Source organism: Protopterus annectens, chromosome 2.part2, assembly GCF_019279795.1.
Source record: "Protopterus annectens isolate FY-2018-M chromosome 2.part2, PAN1.0, whole genome shotgun sequence".
Lineage (NCBI taxonomy): Eukaryota > Metazoa > Chordata > Ceratodontiformes > Protopteridae > Protopterus > Protopterus annectens.
In genome coordinates, this window is record NC_056730.1 from 918,739,372 (window position 1) to 918,766,194 (window position 26,823).

Here is a 26,823-nt window from a genome sequence, read left to right on the forward strand (position 1 = left end):
TTCAGTATGATTAGCTGATCTGTTACCATAGGAATGGGGCTTGTTAAAAATCAGTTTTGTGTGACCCATTGGTGTTCAAATATAAAAATGAATAATTCCACAGAAAATAAGTCATATTCCACAAGAAGTAGAGTGTATAGGTAGGAAAAGTACAGTACAGTGTATTTCTGGATGTAGATATATGATGATACTGGAAATTTGCACATGGTGGGGTATGGCTGAAGATTAAGCTAACAGCGGTAACTTTGCTATTAAAAACATTCAGTTCTGATATTACAGTTCTCACCACACTGCAGTTATACCGTTTACATGCAATATAGATCCACTATGTGTAGGTGGTGTGCATAGTAGATACCACCAGGTTGTTAGTACTCTTGTATGATACATCACGATAATATATATGCTGCATTTTTTGTGATGCTGAAGTACAGAAAAGTTGGTAAATTGCCTACTGCAGTTCTTTCCCCCATAGTGTGCCATTAAAAATTTACAATGCTATACTTATATTTGGAAAGTTTGGCAGAATGAAGTGTCCAACAGTTTGTAAAGCATTTAGGGCGATTGTCAAGATTGCCTTCAGCAGTCTTGCAGGTAGTAGGCCAGGAGTGAGTAATCGACAGTTGGTTTGACAGTAAAAGTGCTATTCTACTGGCTATCTTTCATTTAACCCAATACTTTCCTCAGCTATCAGAAACATTATTGCAACCTACTTTTACAGTGACAGTTAAAAATACTTAAAGTTCAGTCATTAGTGTTTAGTTTACATTTAGCATTGTTTTTATTTTGTAATGTTTTTTCCCCTTTTTTAGTGCTAGTACAAAGCATGTATTGCTGTACTTTTTAGTAAAGGATGGCTTTCACCATGATCATGTATACCTTGCTGCCTGCTTACATTCACTAATGTAGTGAAGTATTTGACTTAATGATTATTAATATTTAGCATCATAACCTATAGCATCATAACCTATAAGAGGGACTGGTGCGGCCTTAACTGTTCACCTTGTAGGTCTTTTCAAGTAAAATAAAATATTTAAAATGTATGTAGGGGTTAAGGGGGTGGCAGCCAAAAGAATGCCAAATTTAATCAGCTATTCCTTTTTTATAATTTATCATAACATATACAATTTAACTTTCAGGTGGGTATACATTGCAGCAGTACTATGCTAAATTTAATAAGAGTAGACATTGCTTAAATGGGTGGTAACCTCAGTGATGTTTCTGTCAGCAAAGTGATAGTGCTTTTTACTGTGCATCCTTCTGCTGGATGGTGAGTCATAAACTTGACAAATGTCACCTTTAGTTCTTCAGAGGAGCAGCTCATTTCTGCTTGCTGTGTGTTTGACAGCTGTACGTGCTTTGCTAGCTTTTAAAGGCTTTGCAGGCTGGTAATTTACCTTGTGTTGCTATACTTTGTAACTGGTAGCACATAGAGTAGAGAAGTTCCATGCACTACAAAGAGTTATGATGAAGTCCCCGATCATAATCGGAATGCGCATTGGTGCAGCGGTAGTGTTGTCACCTCACAGCAAGAGGTTCTCTGGTTCAATTCTCGGCTTGAGTGACTTCTGTGTGGAGTCTGCATGTCCTCCCTGCATTCATATGGGTTTCCTCCAGGAGTTCCGGTTTCCTCCTACATTACAAAGACGTGCGTGTTCAAAGCATTTCTCCCCAGGCCTCCGCTGAAAATTGGCTTAGTTCCAAGTTGGACTTTCCCAGTAAACAAATGTTAACTAAATAAAAATAATCTTTTCTTATGGGTTCTCAACATGAATGCCAAGATTCACCTCTCAAGCTTTGTTCTTGAGGTATATTTCTTCACATCATCCATGTCTTAAACGTACAATTCTTCTTTGGTGTTTACTAATATCACCATATTACTTGTAGCTGGTTGAATAATTGTGCAACTTTTGTGCAATGTGCTACATGACTGTGCCAGAGCACTTTAATAGCTGCACAGGACTTTTGTTTCTTGTTTATGCCTTTGTACACTATTATGTATTTCTTCCAATAGTTAGAAGAATAGAAGCAATAGAATATCTCCTATGTCTGTGTATTTTAATGTTATTTCTCAAAAAATATTGGTGATTGCATATTGTTTTAAAGTGATGATGTGTACTAAAAATGCAAAATGTAGATAATCAGTGCTAACATCAGTTTAAATTAATGCCTGCTCTTGGTTTCTTTCATTTACTATGGAATACTTTATTTTATTTTCTTCTTATACAGTAAACTCTCATTTAACTGGAACTAAAGCAACCAGAAAAAAATTGAAGAAATACAGTACAGTATGAACAATTCAGTTTTTCATGTGTTGCACTTTCTGACCCCCCCCACAGAAACATACCTTATGTTTTTAGAATTTAAAAAGGAAGATACAAATAAATTCTCTCTCCCCAACCTGAGAACAAGTCAAACCACAAAAATGTCAACACTCGCTCCATATTCACTCAGTCAGTTTGCATCAAATTGCGCATTCTCTCTCCGATCTCTCACACACACAGTCTCCAACTTTTATACATGCATTCACTCACTTTTTCTCTATCCGATCTCTCACACACACACTCTTCAGCTTTCATATATTTCTCCGATCTCTCACACACTTTCACTTCTGCTTTCATACATGCACTCACTCTCTCTCCCTCTCTCTGTTCAGTTCATTCAGTTCCAGTCCACTCAGCGTGCCACTGAAAACCATTCTGCATGTCATGCTTTCTAGTGGAAATACAAGTTTAAAATATTATTCCAGCCAGGCTTTTAATTAATGTATTTCAGTATTGAAATCAAATCAATGCACTGTTTATGGTACGGTATAGTATAGGGTACAGTATTTGTCAGGTTTATTTTTAACAGCAACTCTCAAGCAACCAGAAACTGCACTTATCCAGCATCTACCAATCTCCATGGGTGCTGGTTGACTGAGAGTTTACTGTACATTTAGTTTGTGTAAATTAAAATACAGGGTAACCCCCCCCCTTTTTTGTGTGTTGTAGTTGCCTTAAGATTAGTTTGTCACATTACTTTTCATGATCTGCTGTTTTCCAGATTGCAGCCCGGGAGCTTAATATCTACTGTCACCTTGACCACAACTTTATGACGGCCAGCATACCAACTCACAGGCTATTTGTTCACGTGCGGCGACTGGTAGCTAAAGGATATAAGGTTGGTGTGTTTTGATCAGATTTGCACTTTGTATCAGTGACTTTCATTTTAAAAAGCAGATTATACAGGTGTAGAAGAATGGCGTTATATTCACATTTGGCTTCTCCTTTGCTTTGCAGTTAGAATTTTCTTGCAAGGAGTCATTTTTATTGTGTTTAGTTGTACAAGACCTGTCTTGGTATGCCATGATAGGTTTTCTGTAATAAATATTCAGTGCCACAGTAAATTCTGTTTAAGTAAATAGGACTGGATTAGCTTGGCCCTGCAGATTTTTTCAGATCATTTAACCAAAGCATTGATTGTCCATTTATTTTATTTGCTGTCTAACTTTAGAAGGGTCTTCGTTTAACCATTAAGTGGCAGCTGTCCATAGCATTATTATTTATATAGCCAAATGAAGTTTGCTTAACTGAATCCAGATAAATGCCATTGTGAAAACTATCTTTGTTTTCATTTCTTGGATTTAACTCCGCATCCTTCTTTTAGTGTATTCAGTTATTCCCAGTTTTGTCATGCATAGTATATACATTATACTTTACCCGACTTTACGATTGTCAAACTGTACTGTAGAAATTGTTTGAAGCTGAAGCTAGCTGTCAGTAGCTCTTTGTGGTAACTGCACTAAGTGAGCACCATTCGACCTTTTATTGCAGTTATTGGGAAATTTGTAGTACGTAGCTACTGTTGCAGATCTTTCAAGCACATACTTGCCAACTCTTTTGTTATCTTTTTCCATCTCAGAGTCAAAACATGTTTAATACTTACAGCTGACAAGTTTAGTATTTCAATTTAACAAAATACGCTTAATGTTCCGTTCTACCCTTCCATTACATAATTGTTACATTTGTCTTAATCCAGGCAATCGGTATAAATGACATCTGCCAGGCTTTAGGCTTGCTCACTCCTAGTACAAAAGCAGCTATGACATCTGCCATAAATGTAATCAGTAAAGTCAGCTATATCTATAAATATATTTTAGGTTTTCTTTTCTGTGCAAAAAGTAATGGTTCCCTGCCACACGTGCATAACTCAAAACTGCAGGCCTTTCAGCTTAACTTTATTATAGTACCTAAATCCAAACACAGAACAGCAATAAAATAAATCTAAAATTGTAAGCTAAAAAAATGTAGACATAAAATTAAACACCGTAAAACAGCGAGAAAATGTGTAAAATGGAGCTAGTAAGCAATAATAAGCAACACCAGAGATGTCAAAGGCACCTACAACTCAAAATAAATAAAATGCATTTAGGTGCAAAAACAAAATAGCAGATTTCAAAACTTGTTGGTACACCAATAAAGTGTATTTGCATGGAGGGTGAACCCCTTGCAGTTTCCTGACATGTAGGGCTGTGCTTCCGCACTCTTGCTAGTTTTTATATATTAACTCCAAGACTTTTGTACCTCAAAGAAGGGTGGGGAATACTCTGAGGTGCGGTAGCCTTAGACTTGTATATTCCCCATGTTCGTGCTTGTGTTTGTGCTGTTCTGAGGAACCCAGTTAACTCTTCTTGGAGCATTATCAGGTGCCAGGTTTTAAAAGCACCTTATTCAATGCAGCTGTAGTAATTTAAATTTATTAAAAATTGTTCCCAAAAGAATTTCCTTTAAGATATTTCCCTTGTTGTCACTATTCCACTTAAATACCTATTTAAAATCTAGTCCAATTTATTCTGTAAGATGTGGTTACATTCTTACTTTCCAGAGCAGGAACACATTTGTGGAGGCTTTCTGTAAAAGTGCTAAGGGGGCCAGTCAATTAACAGAAGTTTATGAAGGTTGTCGTGAATGAACTGCTTGTTAATTTTTTTTTTCTTTGCACTTGCTGCTTGCCAGTCATCATTCCTCTCTTGGCCAGTCGACCTACTGGTACTCTCATCACTGAGGGCGAGAATTAGCTGATAGAAGACATCATTAAAACAGCCGTCAGGGGTGGTTCAAGGGTTAATTAACCTAGCTATACTCCCCCATTCATGCTCCATCAAGCAGATTAAGAGGAACGTACAATGGGCAGACTATACTGATTGTCCCTCACTTCTGCATGGGATGTTGCCTACAAGCAACCCCACCCCCAACTCTGAGTCACAGGAAGTGGTTTCCTTGGTCTCCACCAGGGCAATCGCACTTTCTTATGTACTTCCAAAGCACCTACAACTCTTCTCCCCCTCCCCAGGAATGGTGGTTGGGCCACACCCTTACACTGCTCTCCCTCCATGCCTGGCTTCTCTAGTGCTAGGGCTGCTAATTGAACCCCAGTCACCTGGGTCACTTAGGGTACTGTCCTTCTGTGCTGCAGAATTGAGCTTTGACTGTTTATTATTTTTTTGTAGCTAATGTAATATATAATCAGCTGACCCTGGCAATTCGTTTGATTTTTTTTTTTTTTGCATCTGTTGAGGCATAGTTAAAATTGTAGATCTCTGATGTCTTCAAGAATATTTAAACATGTATATTTGTATATTTAGACAAATAGGACTTAAAAGTTCCTTTCTTCACTTTGACTAGCTTTAACAGAAGTGGAAAACAAGTTATTGATGATAATAACAATAGATAATGACGGCATTGGAGGGAACTGGAGCACCTGTGAAAACCCATGCTAACACAGGGAAAGCATGCACCTTCCACTCAGAAAGGTAATCCGTTTAGGAACTAAATCTGAGAACAGAAAGATGTCCGAAGGTAGCGATAACCTTAGCACCCCTTGTGCTGTACTATGACGAAAATTTGTAACTGAAAGGTCCACATTATACATGACAGAAGTTAGCCATTTGATTTAAAATACATTATGCTGTCGGATATGCATGAAAGTCTTCTGTTAATATGCAGGCATTTGAATATTGTTGCATTTTTTAAGTATACTGTTTAGGACTGGACTCTACTATGAATTTAAATTTTCTTTAGGTTAGCATTTTGTTTTAGGCCAAGAAAAAGGTGATACTTAACATTCCACCAGCATATTGGTTCTTCATTATGAAATTGGAGGCAAGACTCTCACATGCGGACAAATCAAATGCCAAACAGGTTGTCAGCACACAACACATCACTTCCACACAAAATAAGGATATGACACATAAACCCACGTATGCAGAAGTACTCACTAGTAACTTAACAAAAGACCAGAGGCCTCCCAAATGGTGCCTTCAGAAACAACTTATACACAGCAATACAACCCCCCCCCCCACAACACATAATAATGCACACACCAGTGTCTCAACAAATAAGCCCATAAGGCATAACACCAGAAACCCCAATGTACTGGTTATAGGAGACTCCATAGTGAGACACACAGATGTTCGTCTCACCAGGCTGGATAATGAGTGGGTTGCAGTTAGCTGCCTGTCAGGTGCCAGAATCCATCAAGTCGCTCAAGCACTCGAAAGTCACTGAAATACAAGTACCAATATGACTGTCATAGTCCATGTGGAGGTGAATGACTTGAGACATACCTCTCTGGACTGAATGAAGAGAGACATGACTGAGCTTTCAAATTGCATCAAAGGAAGGTGTAAGCCTGGCCTTAAGCAACATTCTACCTTCTGCAAGCATGATATCATAATAAAGACAGAAAAATGATTGACCTTAACAAGTGGTTTAGATTCTGATGCCAGTTCAAAGGGCTCTAGTATTTGTCAGAGTGGGAAGACATGGTCCACAGGCCACATTGCTTTGCCAAAGATGGTCTGCAGCTGTCTCCGCTAGACTTTCGGATACTGGCAAAGGCATTAGCCACCCCTATTGTGCCTTTTTTAGGCAGTGTCAAAGTAACCAACCTTTTAGTGCAACAAAATTCTCTCTAGATAAACATGGGCTTACTGGAATCACTTACCATACAGTCCAACACCTTACTAATGGGTGATTTTTAATTATCCTGCCATTAACTGGGGAACATACATGACCACAAACATGCTGGCTCAGAGGTTTTTGGATTTTGTCAATGCATATTCTCTGGAACGGCTAGTCAGTACACCCACGAGGGGTTCAAATGTCCAGGATATCGTACGTGCTAACATGGGAGAGCACTGCACCTCCCCCTGTGTGATGACCTCCCTGATTAGATTGGATCATAAATCAGTCTCTTTCAATGTAGTTATAAGGCCAGATACCCCATCAAACTCCAAAATGTGTAATAATTTTTCCAAGGCAAATTACCTCATACAAAGTGATGGTATAAGAAGTTTTAAAGCCTCGGCAAACACAGATAACAAAAACCTCTATGTAGAGGTGTACACCAACACACTGTATAACCACTTAAGCAGTTGTATAGAATTGGCTGTACCTGACCGGAGTAAAAGTAGGTCTTGTCAGAAAAACAAGCCACCCTAGTGGACCTCTAGTGTAAACAGGCTGTACAACAGAAAAAAATAAGCTAATGTCCAAAAACAAGAGGGAACTGGCTCAGCAGAGGAAAAAATCCTCTAGCCTAAACAAACAAATTAGAGATCTTGTCAAGTCCTCCAAATCAAGTTATGAAGAAAAAATAGCCTCCCTAGCTAAGTATAATCGCAAGGCATTCTTTCACTAATTCCAAAATTTAAAGGGGAATACCCAGCTGTGTGCTGAACTGGTTGTGGATAGCATCACCCATACTCACAGCCTGCCTGCTGAAAGATTTGGAGCAGACTTCACCCCCCCCCCCCCCGTTCCCACTAATCATCCCACAAAGTATACCTGCCACTGTTCCTCAGCAGCCTATTATCTCAGGAGAACAGGTCATCTCTTCGCTCTTCAAGGCCAAAAACTTGGCATCAGTGGGACCAGACAGCATCCCATGTTGCCTTCTAAACCACTTAAGATATGATCTAACAAGACCCACTTGGATCCCTGTTTAACTACAGCCTGTGGACTGACTATGAACCAGCAGAATGGAGGACAGCAACAGTAATCCGTCTGCACAAAGGGGGAACATCAGCCGACCCTGGGAATTCATCTATAAGGCCATGAAAAGAATGATTGTTGACCTTATCAACAAGGACATAGGTAACTTCCAAACCCTGTACCTAAGCCAGTTTAAAGGGTAAATCATGTGTGTTAAACCTGGTTGACTTCTTTGAGAAAGTTATCAAGGCCCTGGATGAAGGAAAGATGGTGCATACTGCCTACCTCGAATTAGCCAAGGTATTTGACACAATCTCCCACTCGGGTATTGTGGAGAAACTCTCCCAATTAGGAATTAACCCCTACTTCAGCAGATGGGTAGCTAATTAGCTCACCAACAGGACACGTTGTCAAAGTGAGTGACTTCACCTCTAGCAAAAGACCAGTCACCAGTGGCATACTACAGGGTTCTGTGATGAGCCCTTTACTGTTTGGAATTTATTTCTCAGAAGTCCAGGCAAACATGGATGGCCTGTGGCTGACCATGTTTGCTAATGATTGCAAGTTGGGAGCAATCATTCAATCCCCCAACGATACCAATGTACTGCAGAAAGGGTTAACACAGACAAATCATTGGTGCCCAGCCACGGATTGAAGCTGAATGCAAAAAATGCATTATTATCCCCTTCGGCAAAGCTAACATCCCTGCTAATTACATTACAGATGACACCCACTTAAGTCTAGACTCAGTTGTATGTGATCTGGGTACTCAGGTTGATATTAGTCTGAACTTCAACCACCATGTATCCACAGTGGTAAGGAAATCCTATGTGGCACATCTCATAAGTAAAGGCATCGCATCTAGAGCTAAGGAAGATATAATTCCATTGTACTTGGTCCTCATCAGACCAGTAATTGAGTACAGTGCCCCCTTTTACATGTATCTCACCACCTGCGACATCTGGAGAAACTGCATAGGTTGCTCACCAAGAAAGTAGAGGATGCACAAAACAAGTCCTACATGGAAAGACTGAAAGCCCTGTCACTGTATTCTGTCTCTTAACGGCTACTAAGGGGTGACAATTGCTTGGCTTTCAAGGCAGTCTCTGACCCAGCCCTGAAGGAAATGTTATACATTCGTAAATCAAACTAAACTAAGGTCTAGGGATCTTAATCTAGCTTCCGACATGAACAAATCATGCTGGAGAGATAGATACATCTCCTAGACACTACCCCTTCTCTGGAACAAGCTTCCCATTAACATGAAGCAGAGCCCCTTCCTGACACTCTTCATAAGCAACCTAGATCAATGGATGGGTGACCATAAATTCACTCCTGGGGTGTCATCCATGTCCCTCATGGGCAGAGGCAGTTGGTATTAACTACCTTAGAGTTACACTTCTACGACCTTGGCTCACCTAACTACTGACAGTTGGGGCAACTCGGATTAAATATGGTTAGGCTTGTAAGGGCTCCTGGGCCATTAGCGTCATAGGGTCTTAAGAAGTTACTAGACTATCTTGTTGACAGGATCACATTTTTTACCAAGTGACTTTGCACAGGATCGGCCAAGTTGTTTTCTAACATCAGCAGAAAGCATCAAGTCAGTGATAAAGAATTTGAATAGGAACTTAGGAACACAGAAACAATGCTAGGCAAGCAATCACAGAGACCATAAGAGGCATAGCTGTATGCACCTTTAAGTAGACACACTTTAAAGTTCTTGCCACCCATTATTAATAGTAGAACGATTGTCTTCACATCAAGCTGCAGTACCCCTGCTTACCCATAAGGAAAGAATGTATGCTGCTTAATTCATAGAGTGTTGACAAAAGTCTGGCCAGTTCCTCTCAGTGCCTTCTCCTGTAGTAGGAATTAGATGAGCTGAAGTAGTTTACTTCATCTTCTCTTCAAACTGTGGGTTACGCATCCGAATTGGATCCGAGATGGCAGTTCCACCAGCATCTGATCTGAGCTCCAACCTCCTCCCCTTACTGTTAATACCCCTCCATCTCCTTCCTTCCCTCAGATCTCATTTGCCACAGCTTTGCCAAGCAGTGTGGTCTAGAGCTCCAGGTGTGGTAGGCACTTTTGTACTAATTTTTTGTGGATTTTACAGTTGCTATTTGTGTAGGTAGGGTTCTTCTATGCTTTACCTTCCCTCCCCTTCGTTTTGCATCATGTTTTCTCTAATAAAGTTAGTTAGAAAGTTTGTTGTAGGCAGAGCAGGCTTTATCTCCCTTTCCCCTCCTTGTTAGCTAATGTGTGTGAGTGCTGGGGTCGGGTAGCTTAATCTTTTCTTTGGTACATCGTACCTTTCTGTTAAACATGGAAGATCAGCAGGCCAAGCTGGTCTTTAGAAAATGCACAGGTTGTGGCCATAAGTTGTGCCCAGCAGATGGCCACACTCTTTGTGTTGTGTGTTTGGGGGCAGCCCATCTTTCTTCGAATTGCCCTATTTGTGCGGGGTTCAACCCTAGGGCCCTAAAGGATCGTAGGGCAAAGTTGATCCTCAATGGACTTCTCTCTGCTATGTAGGCGGCTGCCTCTTCCTCTTTTTCTACTACTGTGGTCATGGCCGTGACCGCCACTACTACTATTGCTTCTGTCTCTTCCTCTCCCTCCCAGGCCAGGACTCAACCTCCTGGACAGAGGCCTGTGGATAGAGAATCTAAGAAAGAGAGGAGTAAAGACAAAGAGAGAGATAAAGGGAGAGAGAGATCCCCGGACCGGTCAGATCCAGTGGATCCTCCTCCTAAAACAGCCAGCTTTTTCTAGGCGAGCTTCTTCTCAGTTCCGATTGCTGAGATTTTCGCCAGAGCCAGAGGAGCCTAGACCTCTTTCCAGGGCCTCCACACACCAACCCTCCTGGTTGGCATCGGTGGCTTTGTTGCGATCAACCAGAAGTCTGTCTGAAGTGGACATGTACAAAATGATGTGAAGGTTTATTTGCACCCAGATTCAGATGGGGGTCTTGCCAGCCCCTCTCCTCTGAGGCCCTGCTCCAACACTGTCGGATCAAGGCCTTCCCCTTGGTATCCTGGATCTGGGGTGAGCGCCAGTTTCTCAGGAAGCTTCTCAACATTGTGGAAAGGGTTCTCTTCCAGGATTGGCCCTTGACCATCTCATTCTTGCCTCTGGGTGCATCTTCAGCCATTTTGTCCATGCAGGGACAGCCCTTTGTTTCCCTCAGGGAACCACAGGTCATTGTCCCACCAAAGAGATTCCTTGTGATGATGTGACATCATGGAAATCCTGCACCAGCGGGGTAGTTAGTCAGCCCCCAAGCCTTCCTTGGATGAGTCGGTGTTCCTGGAGGCCTTTGACACAAGTCCATCTACCTCCTGACCTTATTACCATCAGGGCATGGAAGGAGCCGGACACAGTGGAGCCAATACCTAGATGCCCTGATAAAATCTTGTGCCCTCCAATAGACAGACCGAGTTAAATCAAGGGGTCCCCAGTGGACACCATGGTGCTAGTTGCTGACACTAAGAAAGAACTAGCCCAGGAAAGTTCTACAGTCCATCTCCCCAACTGAGAGTCCAGGGCAATGGATGGACCAAGTCAAGGAGTTCACTGAGTTGCCCCCAGAGTCCATGTCACCAGAGGATAAACGCACATTCTCCGCACGAATGGCTACTCTAAAAGCGGTTACTAATACATCCATGCACCTCCTCTCATGCTACTGAAGTTTACTTATTTGGAAAGACGGTTTGTGAGACATTAGTCCAGAGTGAAAAGGATGGGAAGACACTGTCTGCCATCGGGATCCGCTTCTTTAACCCCCAAAGATCCTTGTCCATGAATCGGAGGGGACAAAAGAAGATGTGATTCCAAAAGTCTCAGTATTCCTGGGACACTCAGGACTCACCTTCATCTGGAGGCAGAGGGGGTTTAAGAAATGTTGGGTCTCAAGAACCATTCTCGGACAGGCCCGCTCAGCAGCCCTGAGGGGTTGCCCGACTGCTTTTCTCTGGAGGCAGTCAGGGGTCGCCTTTCTGTGCACCTGATGGCATGGGAGTCCACGTCATCAGACCATTGGGTGCTTGAAATTATATCCAGAGGTTACACCATCCCCTTTCTGTGTCCTCCCGTTCCCCCAAAATACCTCCCGGACGTTCCACCCATGCAAAAGGAGGCAGCAGCGCTTGAAATAAAAAAGCTGCTAAGGAAATGAGTCGCCCAGCCCGTCCCCCTAGACCAGTTTGGATCAGGCGTCTGTTTCAGGTTCTTTTTGGTGCCAAAAAAGATGGGGGGGCCTAAGGCCTATCCCAGACCTTTCCACTCTAAACCTGTCAGTTCCCAAGGAGAAGTTCCGGATGGTCACTCTACAATCCATCCTGCCTTACCTGCAGGAGAACGACTGGATGTGCTCAATATAACTCCAGGATGCGTACTACCATATCAAAATGCACAGATGCCCCAGGAGGTTCCTCTGCTTTCGGCTAGGGGTCAGTCACTATCAATTCCAAGCCGTACCCTTCGGTCTCACCTCAGCCCCCAGGGTGTTCACCAAGGTTATGGCAGTAGTAGCAGCTTACCTGAGGCTTCAGGGGATACAGGTCTACCCTTAAATAGACGATTGGCTCCTTGCCGCTCCCACCAGGCGTCTACTTTGTCAGGCCAGAGACTATTTCCTGAAATTATCAGACTTGCTGGGCATTATGATCAACATATCCAAGTCCTCTCTAAATCCTGTTCAGGTATTAGACTACATAGGAGCGAGAATCGATACGTTACAAACCAAGGTCTTTCTAACTCCAGAGAGAGTCCAAAACCTATGACTTCATGTGTTTGTGAGCTTTCAATCTCATCTTCCTCCAGTTGAGGCAGTTTTAAGAGCCCTAGGTTCCATGGCAGCCACCATTACTCTTCACCCATTTGTTCATCTTCATATGTGGGTTCTGCAATTTACACTAGCTGTCCAGTGGTCTTTGTCGGATCTGCCATTGACACATCCTATCCATATAAGCAATGCATGCAGAAAGTCCCTCCTCTGGTGGATATGCTCCCCAGAGCTAGTCGAGGGACGAACATTTGTTGCAGCCCCTCCCCAAGCCATGGTGACCACAGACACCTCCCAATTAGGGTGAGGGGACATTGCTTGGGCAGGATGTTCCAAGGCACGTGGTCCCTGAACGAGACCAAATTGCATATCAATGTTCTAGAAATGAGGGTGGTCTTATTAGCATTGCAGGGCCTTCATGCCTTTCTTCCTCTGGGGACTATTGCAATTCAGACAGACAATATGTCAGTGGTCTGGAACATCGACAAGCAGGGAGGAACCAGATCTTACCCCCTGTGTTGTGTGGCCATGAGAGTATGGGAATGGGTGATCTCCACCAGCCGTTTTCTGGTAGCAATGCACATTCCGGGTCAGTACAACATACTGGCGGACAAACTGAGCAGGACTATTCTAATGCCTTACGAGTGGTCTCTGAATCCTTCTGTAGCGGAGCAGATCTTCCTCGAGTGGGGTCGGCCTTGCTGCGATCTCTTCACATCTCCTTCCAACGTGAAGTGCAGCGAGTTCTTCGCTCTGATCCCGACACAGGAGGAATCCCCCAGTGATGTTCTGGTCCATGTTTGGCCTCCCAGTCTTCTTTATGCTTATCCCCCTTTACCTCTCATGACAAAATTTCTCCAGAAGGCTGACCGGTTGGGGAGCAGAATCATCCTCATTGCCCCATTCTGGCCTCACCAAATCTGGTTTCCCTGCCTTTGGTCTCGCTTGGTAGTTCCTCCTTGGATCTTAGATCCAATACTGGATCTCATTTCACACCCTTTGAGGGTCCCTCATCCAAACCTGGGCATTCAGAAGCACACTGCTTGGCTGCTCCATTTCCCTTAATTGTGAGGACTCCCGGCCTGTCTTCCCTGGTCAAGACTATTCTAGTGGCAGCTCATAAATCATCTACCAGAAAAATATACCATAACAAATGGAAGCGTTTTTCTATCTGGGCTTCTCAGAGGGATTTGGATCCTTTCACAGCTGCTGTTCCAGCGGTCCTTGAGTTCTTGGCATACATTTTCCAGCAGAATGCCAGCTCATCTACAGTGAAAGTTCATCTGGTAGCTATTTCCAATTTCCACATAGGTGAGAACATGGCTTCTTTCGCTTCCTCCAGACTTTGCAAAACCTTTATTAAAGGTACCTTTCTTTTAAGATCCCCGGTTAAGGATCCTACCCCTCCTTGGGACCTTATCCTAGTTTTACAAGCTTTATTTGCTCCACCCTTTGAGCCTGCTGCTTCTGTGGACTTGAAATTTTTGTCCTGGAAGACAGCTTTTCTAGTGGCTATAACCTCGGGTAGGAGAGTGTCAGAACTCCAGGCATTATCTGTCAAACCTCCATATATGATTTTTCATAAAGACAGGGTTTCACTTCATATTAACCTTCTTTTCTGCCTAAGGTGGCCTCGGTAACAAATATCAATCAATCAGTCAATTTACCTGTTTTCTTTCCAAATTTTCAGAACAGGGGTGAATATAAACTGCATTTGTTAGACGTGCATAGACAGCTACGTTTTTACTTACACAGGACTGAAGCCCATCGCAAGTCTGGCCAGTTGTTTGTGTCTTTTGCTACAGCCATTCTGGGCAAACCGGTTTCTAAGGTAACTATTGCCAGATGGATTTCCCTTTGCATCCTTCAGGTTTACAAAGACAAAGGTATGTCCTTTCCATGTAGGATAAATGCCCGTTCTACCAGGTCCATGGCTACATCAGCTGCATTTTGGTCCAGAGTGTCTTTGGACGATATTTGTTCGGCGGCTACTTGGTCCTCATCCCACACCTTCATTTCTCATTATAAATTGGACATGATTTCCAGAGGGAGAGCATCCTTTGGCTCTGCAGTGCTCTGAAATATCCTTCCATGAAGGCCACCCATGCGTTTAGTATCTGGGGACTCTGTCCCACAAGTTGAAGAGCAAATGAAGTAAACTACTTCAGATAAAGAAGTTATGTACTCACCATAACGTTCCATCTGAGTAGTTCTACTTCATTTGTTTTCAGCCCTCCCTCCTTCCCCCTGACCTTATGGTTTATTAATCTGGTAGGAAGGAGAGAGCGCCTCTGCGGCTTTCCTGTTCTTACTGGTAGGTAAATAGATAAACTGTTATAAGGTCTTATTGGGTTGGGCTTATGTGGTGGTGCAGCAAACTCAGTCTGAGGGGAGAAAAGAGGTGGAGTGGTATTATGGGTAAGGGGAGGAGCTTGGAGCTCGGATCAGATGCTGGTGAAACTGCTGTCTCGGATCTGATTCGAATCCGTAACCCACAGGTTGAAGACAAATGAAGTAGAACTACTCAGATGAAACATTATGGTGAGTACATAACTTTTTTTTTTTTTGCTGTTAATTGATTGATTAAAGTCTTGTGAATCTGTGCATATATACATTTTACTAGGTTTAATTATACTACGCTCTTCACCTAACTGTTTTTCAGCTTGTTTCACAATCTCCCCCTTGTTCTTTATTCTTTGCACATTCATAGTGTTGTCCTTTAAAAGGTGTTAAAACTTTCCTGATTTTGCGTGTGTGTGTGTGTGTGTGTGTGTGTGTGTGTGTGTGTGTGTGTGTGTGTGTGTGTGTGTCTGTGTGTGTCTGTGTGTGTCTGTGTGTGTCTGTGTGTGTCTGTGTGTGTGTGTGTGTGTGTGTGTGTGTGTGTGTGTGTGTGTGTGTGTGTGTGTGACGCAAACCTGATAAATATCCTAGACCAGCAAATACGTTTTCAGAATTCTACAAGTCATTGACGCACCATTTTTCACATGTACACTTAGAATTCTTTTCACCTTTCCAAGCTCCTGAAGGTTAGATGATCTAATTTTGAAGTCACCTCTGTTCATCTTTCTGAAACCAAACTTGATATGTCTCATTGTTCTAAGTAAGCAATTACTGAAACAACCGTAGCACCTAATGGTCTGAATAACTAAGCATCATGGACTTGTTCTTCAATTTCTGTGATTTTAAAAGTTTTCTCAGTCATCACATTACACTTTGCTCCCATGTCTAACAAGTGCAGCACTCTTATTTATCTTGAGTTGTTCTTTCCAAAGCTCATGATTCTTTTTGCTCTAATATATTATTTGATTAATTCTGTTTCATCCCATGCAGTCTTTCCTCACGTTTAATGTCAGTAAATAAATCATATTCCTTGTTTTGTTTAACTAAAAACATTTACTTCTGTAGCAGCTTGTATTTCTGCATTATGTACTCTTCACTGAAATTATTCATAAAGAGCTTGCATAACAGTGCAGGGCACTTTATTTCATGCATGTAATCACATCTGATGCAGTCTTCTCATTTACTTGCTTCTTATGGTTATTTGCCTTGCTAACTTTGCCAGACTTTCTGATTTTCTTTTTCACTTAAAGGTTCATGCATGTCTAATTTCTCTCAATTGTTTAACTTGCTTTAAGGCAATTTTGTGTGTCTGCATGCATCTGCACCATTTACTATTGTTAGGTCATCTTCTTGCAACAGTCTGCTCTTACTGGACCACATACTTATATACGAGTCATGGGACCCATCAAACTCAGAATTTGACTTTATTCCTTAAATCAGTAATGTAAACATAAATGTTTTCTTTGGGATCTTGTGCCTTCATAAAGAAAAAATGGTGGCTATATGGCAGATTTCTCCTTGGCCTCACGCAGTTCTGCAACTTCTGTTTCATCACTGCAGTGCTATCATTCTGTACTTCTCAAGAATGTCTTTGTGGCTGCTTGGAAGACCCAGTATTTGGACATTTCACATCCCTAGAAGGATGACTGTTTCTATGGATAATCCCTAATTGGACATCAGTTCCTTCCAAGTATCCATAGAGTCCTGTGCCTTTTCTTCTCCCTAACATAAGCTTCAAAACCCCAGCACTTAGCCGCTCCCTGCCTGGGCAGAACAAAGGGCCAAAGGCTATGGACTGATTTGAAAGAAGGCTTAATTCTTTTACCACATTGGTCCTGTTATCCCTTAACTACTTGTTATACATATTTATTTCCAGTCTCCTACTGCTGAGTAACCCATAGAAGTTGTGTTGTGTCTTTCGGCTTTTCCCTGTTAGGGGTTGCCACAGCGGAACTCCGGTCTGCTAATGATTGGTAGTTGATTTTTACGTGCCGAGTTACCAGCCCTGATGCACAACCTTCAATGAAGGTACGCCCATTCACGCATGTCTCCACGCAGAAGACGCTCTAGCTGGGAATCGAAACCGGACAGCGTCTTATTGTGAGGCGACAACGCTACCGCAGCACTACCACCCATGGAAGTGCTATCCTTAAATCCTGATGCTGAAGAGCAGGAGGCTGTTAACATTGCGTCTCTGATAAGTTTGTGTGTGGCTTTTATACCTTTGACACTGCAGACTTGATGGCTAGAATTGCAACCACCATTGCCAGTTTTCACAGGGTAGCATGACTTGGGCTGTCATTTCTACTAATCATAAGGAGGTGAGTTACAATTTGATAAACTCTCAGAGGATACTATAGAGGAAGACAAAAACGGGGGTGAGGTTCTTTTTACTTTGATCAGTATGTGTAACCTTCTGCTCCCTCCTTTACTGTACCCTTCTGATTAGTCTAGTGGAACAGAAAACATAAGCATACCTTTTACGTGCTGTGATGCAAGCAGAGTGCTTTTAATTTTGCTAACAGATGCAATGTCATTTCTCCTTGATTTACTGATTTTTCCTTATAGAATCAGGCCTATTTAATTACATAAGCATTATTAAATAACTAAACTGAGTTTATTTATACAAATGTTTATCACTGTGAGATATAGTATCTGAAGACTTCTTAAGAAGCACAAAAAGATGCTCTTAATTCTGACTGTATGCTGTGATTTTTAAAAGCCACTACTTTGATTTTACTCCTTAGAGGTTAAGGGATGAGCCGCCAAGCAGTAAAGGAGATCTGCAAAGTTCCAAGCCATGTTGCATCCCCTTGAACCCACCATTGAAATTCCTCAGGACAGTGACTGAGTTGACCACATACCCATTCTTTCTGACTAATGTCCTGAAACTGTTTGGTGGATGGGTTAATGCCTTGTGCTTGCGGCATCATGGTTGATAGAATTCATAAAAGGGAGACATGCTCTCTAGCTTCTTGGGTCACTCAGCCTTTGTTGGAAAGATGCTAGTATAGCCTTAGTCTTTTCTGCTAAGAAGGCTAGATGAGCTTTTTTTGTTGTTTTTTAGTATGGTGTATTTTTTCAGTTGCTTAACAGGCAAATGGATTGTCATCTGCATTATTTTGACATCAGGAGGATATCAGAGTTTGAAAACAGGTTGTCTCACTTGGAGAAGGATGTAAACCTCAAATGTGTGTGTTTCAGAAATGTGTCCATTGTTGACAACTGTGCCTTGGCCTCCTCCGCATTTTTACATATACTTATCAAATACTGTAATTTGAACTTAAGCTGACTGTCTGTTGGGAGGGTATGTTCTTCATCTCACATTGCTGCAGTCCTTACACTTGGGGTAGTCCGCTGTCCTCGGTCGGCCCTAATATCAAAGTATTAGGCTGACGTCGGTCATGGCGCTTAAGACTGACATCAGGACGTCAGGGTACAAATGCGCATGACCGACGTCATATCCTCAGTCTTTTTTGCCGCATGGTCCGATGCAGAAGCAGCGTTGCAAGTGCCGTTGCGTTCTGAAATTTTTCGGAGTTTCAGACCGAGTCAAAGTTGGCTAAGTACCCGTTGGGAATATTTTAGTTTTTCTTGCCTCAGTGGTTTACCGGATGTCAGAAAAGTGAATAACTGTATTTCTTGTGGGAAACAGATACCGTGATAGAGATTATCATACTTTGTGTATTCCTTGTTTGGGGCCTGAGCACGGCGTTGTTGGGTGTCGCTTTTGTGCTAGGTTCAATAAGCGCACTATTAGCGAAGGTTAGATTGTGCCAGGTTGGTCTTTGGGAAGCGGTGCAATTATAAGATGCCGCCGGATGCTCCGGGCCCGCTTCGGGAAGAAGCGCAAGGACAAGGCAGCTAAGCCCACGCTAGAGGAGCGTCCGTGCGGACGCCGGTGCTGTAGGCCAGTGGAACGGTGGTTCCGCCGGAGGCTTCTCTGGAGTCCCAGGGGGAGACTTTGTTATTGCAGGATGTGGCCTCTCAGGAGGCAGGTCAGGCTGAAGGGGCTTCTCAGGTTACTGTACTCCCCTCCCTTACTAGGGGGGTTAGGCCCTCTCCTTCTGTTTCTAAGGCTTCTCCCAGGGGCAGGCCAGGTTTTGCTTCTGTTGGGATCACTCCTAGTTCTTCAGGATCTGTGCCCAAGAAGCACATGCTTAAAATGGCAGAAGATTTAATTACTTTGATTAGAGGTTCTTTGCCCCCTCCAGATAAGAGGCCTAGGGTGGAACCAGAGTTGGGGAGTTTTGAGCAGGCTTCAGATGTTTCAGAGTCTTCGGCTGAAGACTTGCAGGAGTACTCTCCTTATTCTGATTCTGATGCAGATGATTCCACTCCTTCTGCTTCTCCTCCAGAGGATTTTTCTTTTCAGAGACTCTTCATTCCATGAGGGAACATTTTAAGTGGGAAGGTCAGGACTTCTCTGATTCCAGGAAAAGGCTTAGGGAATTTTTGTTTTACCCCAGCATAGGCCTTTGGCTATACCTCCTGTTCTGGATGTTGTGGAGGATGTGTTTCTTGGAGGCTTCTTAATCCTGATTCTTTGCCTCCTGCTCCTGTTAAACCGGATAGGTATTATAGGGTGCCTGAGGCTCATAAATATCTTTATAAGAGTCCTAGGGCGGACCCAGAAACTGTTAGTCAGGGACCTAAGGGTGTCAAGGCTTCTGTGGTGAAAAATCCGGTTCCTCCAGATAAAGAGGCCAGAGCTTTGGATAGATGGGGAAAGAAAGTCTATACTTCTTCCACCTTAGCTATGAGGGCTTTGAATTGCCAGTTTCACATGTTGAAATGTCAAAACTATCTTCTTTCTCAACTGAAGTCTAAGGTTGATGCTCTGGCGGAAGGCATTGAGTGTAAGGAACTACAAGATTTGGTACATGTCTCTGAACAGGTGGGTAAGCATTCTTTACAATGTGGTTTTGATGCTGTACAGGCCTCGTCTAGGGTGGCTGCCACTGGGTCAGTTCTTCGCAGGCACGCCTGGCTGAGGGATCAGAATTTGTCTGAACATGTTAAGACTAGGATTTTGGATGCTCCTTTACAGTCTGATGTGTTGTTTGGTTCACCTGTGGAGTCTGTCTTGAAGAAAATGGAAGACAAGGCTAAGTCTATGCAGACTGTTAAAGATTTTTGCAAGTCCAGCCTCCAGTTTAGTAGGAATTGGCCTGCTAAGGGGTGGACGTACTTCTTATGATTCACAGTCTAGGGGTAGATCTAGACGTGGTAGGGGCAGAGCTCAGAGCTCCTTCAGACCTAGAACAGGGAGTTCTCCTGCACAATCTTCAGGTGAGGGCAGGGGCCAGTCCTTTCGTAAACAGGCCCAATGACCTACCTTTTCAGCTGCCAGATCCTTCTTGCCTGGCAGCACCTTTGGGAGGAAGGTTGGCACTTTTCAAGGAAAATTGGAATTTGATTACCCAAGACAGATGGGTATTGGATATCATACACCAAGGTTACAGGTTTTATTTCCATACCTTGCCTCCTTTCAAAGGCATGCCGGACGTTCCTCCTCAGCAAAGACTAGAGGCTCACAAACAAATTTCTCTGCTGCTCCAAATAGGGCCATACAACCGTCCCTCTGCCAGAAGTGGGCCTAGGATTTTATTCTCGCCTGTTCCTAGTACCAAAGAAGGGGAACACGTGGAGACCAATTTTGGATTTATCTATCCTCAACACTTATCTGGACATTCCCAAGTTCAAAATGTTGACGTTACAACAGCTTTTACCTCTGCTGGGCAAAGATCACTGGATGGTGACTCTGGATCTCAAGGAGGCTTACCTTCATGTTCCTATCAGGCTAAGTTGCAGGAAGTATCTGCGGGCTGGGACTTCTCATTATCAGTTCTCTGCATTGCCCTTTGGCTTATCTACTGCGCCCAGAGTGTTCACGAAGGTTCTGGCTCCAGTGATAGCTTTCTTCAGGCTAAGAGGAATACAGATCTATCCTTATTTGGACGATTGCCTGATTCTGGCTCAAGGAAAGGACGAACTTCTTCATCATTTACACTATGTGATAGCAGTGCTAAGATGCCTGGGGTATTCTGTGAACGAAATAAAGTCCAGTCTAGTACCCTCTCAGGACATGTGCTTTCTGGGTGTGAGACTGAATACAGCATCCCAGATGGCCTTTTGACCCCGGACAAACAAAAGAATCTTTCTCTTTTCTTCCATCAATTGTCTCATCAGTCCAGGCTGACTGCAAGGACAGTCCTTCAAGCCTTGGGGTTCATGGCATCTTGTATTCTGGTGCTTCCCAATGCCAAACTGCATATGAGGAAGCTACAATGGTATCTCAAAATGTATGGACACAGCACTGCCAAGATATGGACACTGTCATTCAGATAATACCTTGCATTCAAAAGGAATTTTTGTGGTGGGCTCAGGAATGTCACCTAAACAAGGGACTCTCTGTGACCCGGCCAGAGGCGAGTCAGATTCTAACGACAGATGCCTCAGACAAAGCTTGGGGAGCTCATCTAAATGGAAAGTGGATACAAGACACGTGGCCTGCCAGACTTCTACATCTACATATCAACTTGAAGGAGATGTTAGCAGTCCAATTTGCATTAATAGCTTTCAAGGATTTACTTCTTCCAGGGCAGGTGTTGATTCTAACAGACAACACAACTGTCATGTGGTACATCAACAAGCAAGGGGGAACACATTCTTATCCTCTATGCAGACAAGCAATGATTTTGTGGGAGACTGCTCTCAGTTTACAGCTAAATCTTCAGGCAAGGTTTCTGCCGGGAGCACAGAACTCCTTAGCAGATGTGTTGAGCAGACAAATTATGGATCCCCACGAGTGGAAATTGGATCCTCATGTATTTCAAACATTGACAGTGTCATGGGGAACTCCAGACATAGATTTGTTCGCTTCTCCACTAAACTACCAGCTGCCAAAGTTTTGCACAAAAAGGTTTCATCCCACAGCTTGGAAAGTGGATGCTCTTTCTTTCAATTGGAGCAATCTTCATGTGTATGCCTTTCCACCTCTGCCTCTCCTCCCAAAGGTACTTCTGAAGATCAGACAGGACAAGCCAAAGATGATTTTAATAGCTCCAGATTGGCCTCGACAGCACTGGTACCCACTACTGAGAAGTCTGGTACGGGAGCCTCCATGGCCTTTGCCTTCGATTCCACACCTGCTGTTTCAGGAGAACAGTCATTTACTCAATGTCAAACTTCACTCTCTTCACCTGACAGCCTGGCATATTCTGTTTTAAACCCTGGAGGGTCTCAGCTTCCACAGCAAGTTTTGAATGTTATTTTGGAAGCCAGAAGGCCTAGTACAAGGAAAGTGTACGCAGATAAATGGAAGAGATTTTTATTTTGGAGTGCAGCAAAGGCATTTGATGTTTCTAAGCCTAATTTAAGTGTGGCTCTTCGATATCTTACTGAGTTACTGGACAAAGGTTTGTCCTTCTCTTCTATTAAGGTTCATGCTGCAGCAATTTCTGCTCACTATGACTGTGACCCGCCATTGTTTTCTCATCCTTTGTTTAAGCAATTCCTTAGAGGGGCAAAGAATATAAGACCCCACGGAGAGCTCCTACTCCTGCTTGGGATCTCAATTTTGTGTTGGAGAAACTCACTCTACAACCTTTTGAGCCTGCAGCTACTGCTGACTTGAAATATTTATCATGGAAGACTGCTTTTTGTTAGCCATTACCTCAAGCAGAAGGGTTTCTGAATTACAGGCCCTTATGGCAGTTGAGCCTTTCTTAATTTTCCATAAGGATAGGGTGTCTTTGCGTACTAATCCTTCCTTTATGCCTAAAGTGGTTTCTAGTGTGGCTTTAAACCAAGCTATTCATTTGCCTACTTTTTATGCAAACCCCAAAATAAAGGGGAAAAGATTTTGCACACTTTGGATATACACAGGCAGTTGCGATATTATTTGAACAGAACTAAAGGGTTCAGGCAGTCTCAGCAGTTATTTGTTTCTTTTGCTTTGGGTTCTCAGGGCAAGCCTGTGTCAAAACAAACTATTTCTAAGTGGATTGGGTTTTGTATTGCTTTCTGTTATTCCCATCATGGTAAGGAGATTCCAGCTGGGATTAGGCCTCATTCCACTAGGGCTACTGCCACTTCTACAGCTTTTTTAAGGGGGGTGGCATCTAAAGATATTTTGGAGGCAGCTACTTGGAGTTCAGTGCATACTTTCTCTAAGCATTATCACCTTCCACTTTACTCTAAATCGAGGGCTGGTTTTGCCACTGCAATTTTACAGGGCATTTTGGCAGCTCCTACTGCTTTATAGGTTTGCCATCCTCCCTTATCTCTGCTTTGGGATTCTACCCAAGTGTAAGGACTGCAGCAATGTGAGATGAAGAACATAGTACAGTTTTGTACCTACCATAAATGTAGATGTTCGAAGATCCACATTGCTGCAGTCCAATTTACCCTCCCTCCTTCCCCTCTGTAGTTAGAGGCGGTTGTGTGGTGTGGGTTGTACATTTTGTGAATATTGTATATTTTGTACATATGGTTAGTACAAGGGTGGTTGGTTGTTTTTTGCTGTCTTTTGGTTTTGACCTTTCTGTTTAGGGTCTTCTGACATCTGGGGCAAGAAAAGACTGAGGATATGACGTCGGTCATGCGCATTTGTACCCTGACGTCCTGATGTCAGTCTTAAGCGCCATGACCGACGTCAGCCTAATACTTTGATATTCGGGCCGACCGAGGACAGCGGACTACCCCAAGTGTAAGGACTGCAGCAATGTGGATCTTCGAACATCTACATTTATGGTAGGTACAAAACTGTACTTTTTCTTCAGTACATTTGGCCACAATGTCACCCTTTTACATTTTTTTTGGGGGGGGGGCTATTTTCTAGCCTGTGACCATCAAGCATCCCATGATAACCTATTTATTGGTTCATTTCCTTGTCCTTCCTGAAGTAGCACTCCTAGCTAAAGGTGAGGATTCCCCATTCCAGAAGGGGATATGTTTAGGCAACCTCATATGATGACATTAGAGGCGAGAGCTAGGTGCTGCTTGACCCATCATCCACTGGTAGTTCATATTTTTCATTTGTGCTTCTTACTCCTCCCCATTTAGGTTCATAGGTTGGTACTAGGCTATCAGCCCTAGGGCCTATACAAGCCTAGCCATAACAATTCCCTGGCTGTTTCTTCCCACACTATTTACTTTCCTGGACCTTGTGATCCCCGGGGTGAATTTCTTTTCTCTCATCCAATCGTCAAGGTTCCTTTTGAAGAGGTCAGTCCAACAAACAAGGCACGCACGCAAGACAGTTGGTGCTCAGTCCAAACCACAACTATGAACCAGAAAGAAGGGAAGCATTAATACAATTACAACAAAATAAAAATATTGTCATTACCAATGCAGACAAAGGTGGTGGAATTGTTGTCATGGATTACATTAAATATAAGGCAGAGGCAATAACACAGCTATCAGATTCCAGGTTCTACATCAAGATGGCAATAGATCCTACTTCTAATTTTAAATCTGAAATAGATTCATTTCTGGATTTAGCGGAAGAAGAAGAAATCATCTCTTCTCAGGTGGCGAACCAACTAAAAGTATCAGAACCCATGCCTCAATTTCTTTATTTAATACCAAAGACACACAAAAATCTAAATAACCCCCCGGGTAGACCTATAGTGTCTGGTCACGGGTCCTTAACTGAACCACTGTCCGCCTTGTTAACAGAATATCTTAAACCACTATTGTCCATGGTACGATCACGAATTCAAGACACACGACAATTCCTAAACATTCTTGAAGATTCTCAACTGGAGGAAAATTGGCTTTTGTGTACGTTAGATGTAACATCTCTATACACAAGTATACCACATTCTGCAGGTATTCAAGCTGTAACATACTGGCTCACGGAAGCAAAATTATATTCCACTGGATTCAACAATTTCCTTATCCAACTCACCAAATTTGTTTTACAAAAAAATATATTCTACTTTGAAGGGATACCATTTTGGCAAATTAAGGGTACTGCGATGGGGGCTTCCTTTGCCCCAATTTATGCTGATCTCTTCATGGGGTATTTGGAACTACATCTTATTTATGACAACCGGCGAAACATCTTTTTGGAACATATGGATATATGGCGGAGATATTTAGATGACTGTTGGTTGGTGTGGCGAGGCAGCCGAGAGGTCCTTACTAAATTCGTGGAATATCTTAACAACCCATGGGACATAGAATTTACCATTAACATTGGATATACAGAAATAGTGTTTTTGGATGTATTAATTAATAGATTGGAAGATCACACTTTGTCAACAACAATACATCGAAAATTTCCACAATATAACACCATTCTGCATGCAAAAAGTTCCCATCCCCACCACATTATTACCAATATTCCAAAATCACAATATATACGGCTTAAAAGGATTTGTTCATCCGATATGGAATATCATAAAAAAACTGGTGAATTAACTACAAGATTTACAGACAGAGGATATAATATCAACCGACTTAACAACACGGTTGCACAAATTGACAAAAAAAGACGTGAGGATTTACTTCAATACAATAAATCTACAGAAGGGCTTCAGTCCGCCAAACAACCAATCAGGTTGATCACTACATATGGTAACAATACCAAATGGTTCAGAAAAATTGTTGAAAAACATTGGGGAACCTTACAGTCTAATTCCTTTCTCAGGGATATTCTTCCAGAAAATTGTTTATTTTCCTATCGAAGAGGACGAAATATACAGTCTAATTTTGCACATTACAAACGCCGCCTTCCTGGTATACAACACCAAACCACATTATTTGGAGACACATTGGTTGGCTGTTATCCATGTGGACACTGCAGTTTATGTCAACATATTCGCAAAACAAAAGAATTTACCAGCAAAAATACACCAAAAATTTTTAACATCAAAATATTTGGAAACTGTAGTTCGGACTGGGTGACATACTTGGCACAGTGTTCTTGCTCTGCTTTTTACGTAGGCCAGACTTCTAGGCCTATGAGGATCAGAATTAGTGAACACTTGCCATTCGGAATAGGCGCATAACCAACGCTTTATACAAACACACCAGACAACACACTACAGCTTCATTTCAGTTCATTATTATAGACAGAATACAATCACATAGGAATTTCAAAATGGGTTGGCACAACAAATTAAATAATATGGAAGAAAGATGGATTACTACACTTGGGGCCCGTTTTAAACCAGGACTTAATGAATATCATGTATATGGAAGGATAAATGGTATAAAATGTGATATTCACAGTGGAATAATATTGATTTAATTGTGATATGTTATCTCAGATATAGCAACATTATTATATTTTTAGTATTTACTACTATTCCTTAAATTTCTTGCATCTTTTCATACGTTACATTGGATATATAATTTGTCATTCTGCAGATGTACCCTAAAAAGTTAAAATATGTTGAATATTTCACAAATTTTCATATTACTCATATCTGGTTTAATATTGCTGTTATAAATGGATTTCACTATATAAATATGTATAAATCACAGGTAAATAACAATGAAGTTACATATTTTGTTGTAGGCAACAGGTCTATTTTAGTGAATTCATTTGTAAAATATGGTGTCTATGTGTTTAGCTAAACTGTCAGTAATATAGAATGAATGTGGAACATACCACTTTAAGAAGACAGTATAAATTGTTAGCTGAATGCATCATGGGCTGTAATTAAAATGTTTGGATAAAGACACATTGAGAAAGGCATTGTTGGC

General features: G+C 42.2%; 1 protein-coding gene across 1 annotated transcript in view; it reads left to right on the forward strand.

Annotated features, from left to right (window-relative positions):
- Positions 1-26,823, forward strand: part of MSH3 (mutS homolog 3) — a 3,764,176-nt gene that overhangs the window by 251,396 nt on the left and 3,485,957 nt on the right. The window contains exon 5 of the mRNA XM_044064237.1: positions 3,043-3,159. Within this exon, the coding sequence (XP_043920172.1) occupies positions 3,043-3,159 (117 nt within the window). The remainder of the gene's footprint in view (positions 1-3,042; positions 3,160-26,823) is intronic.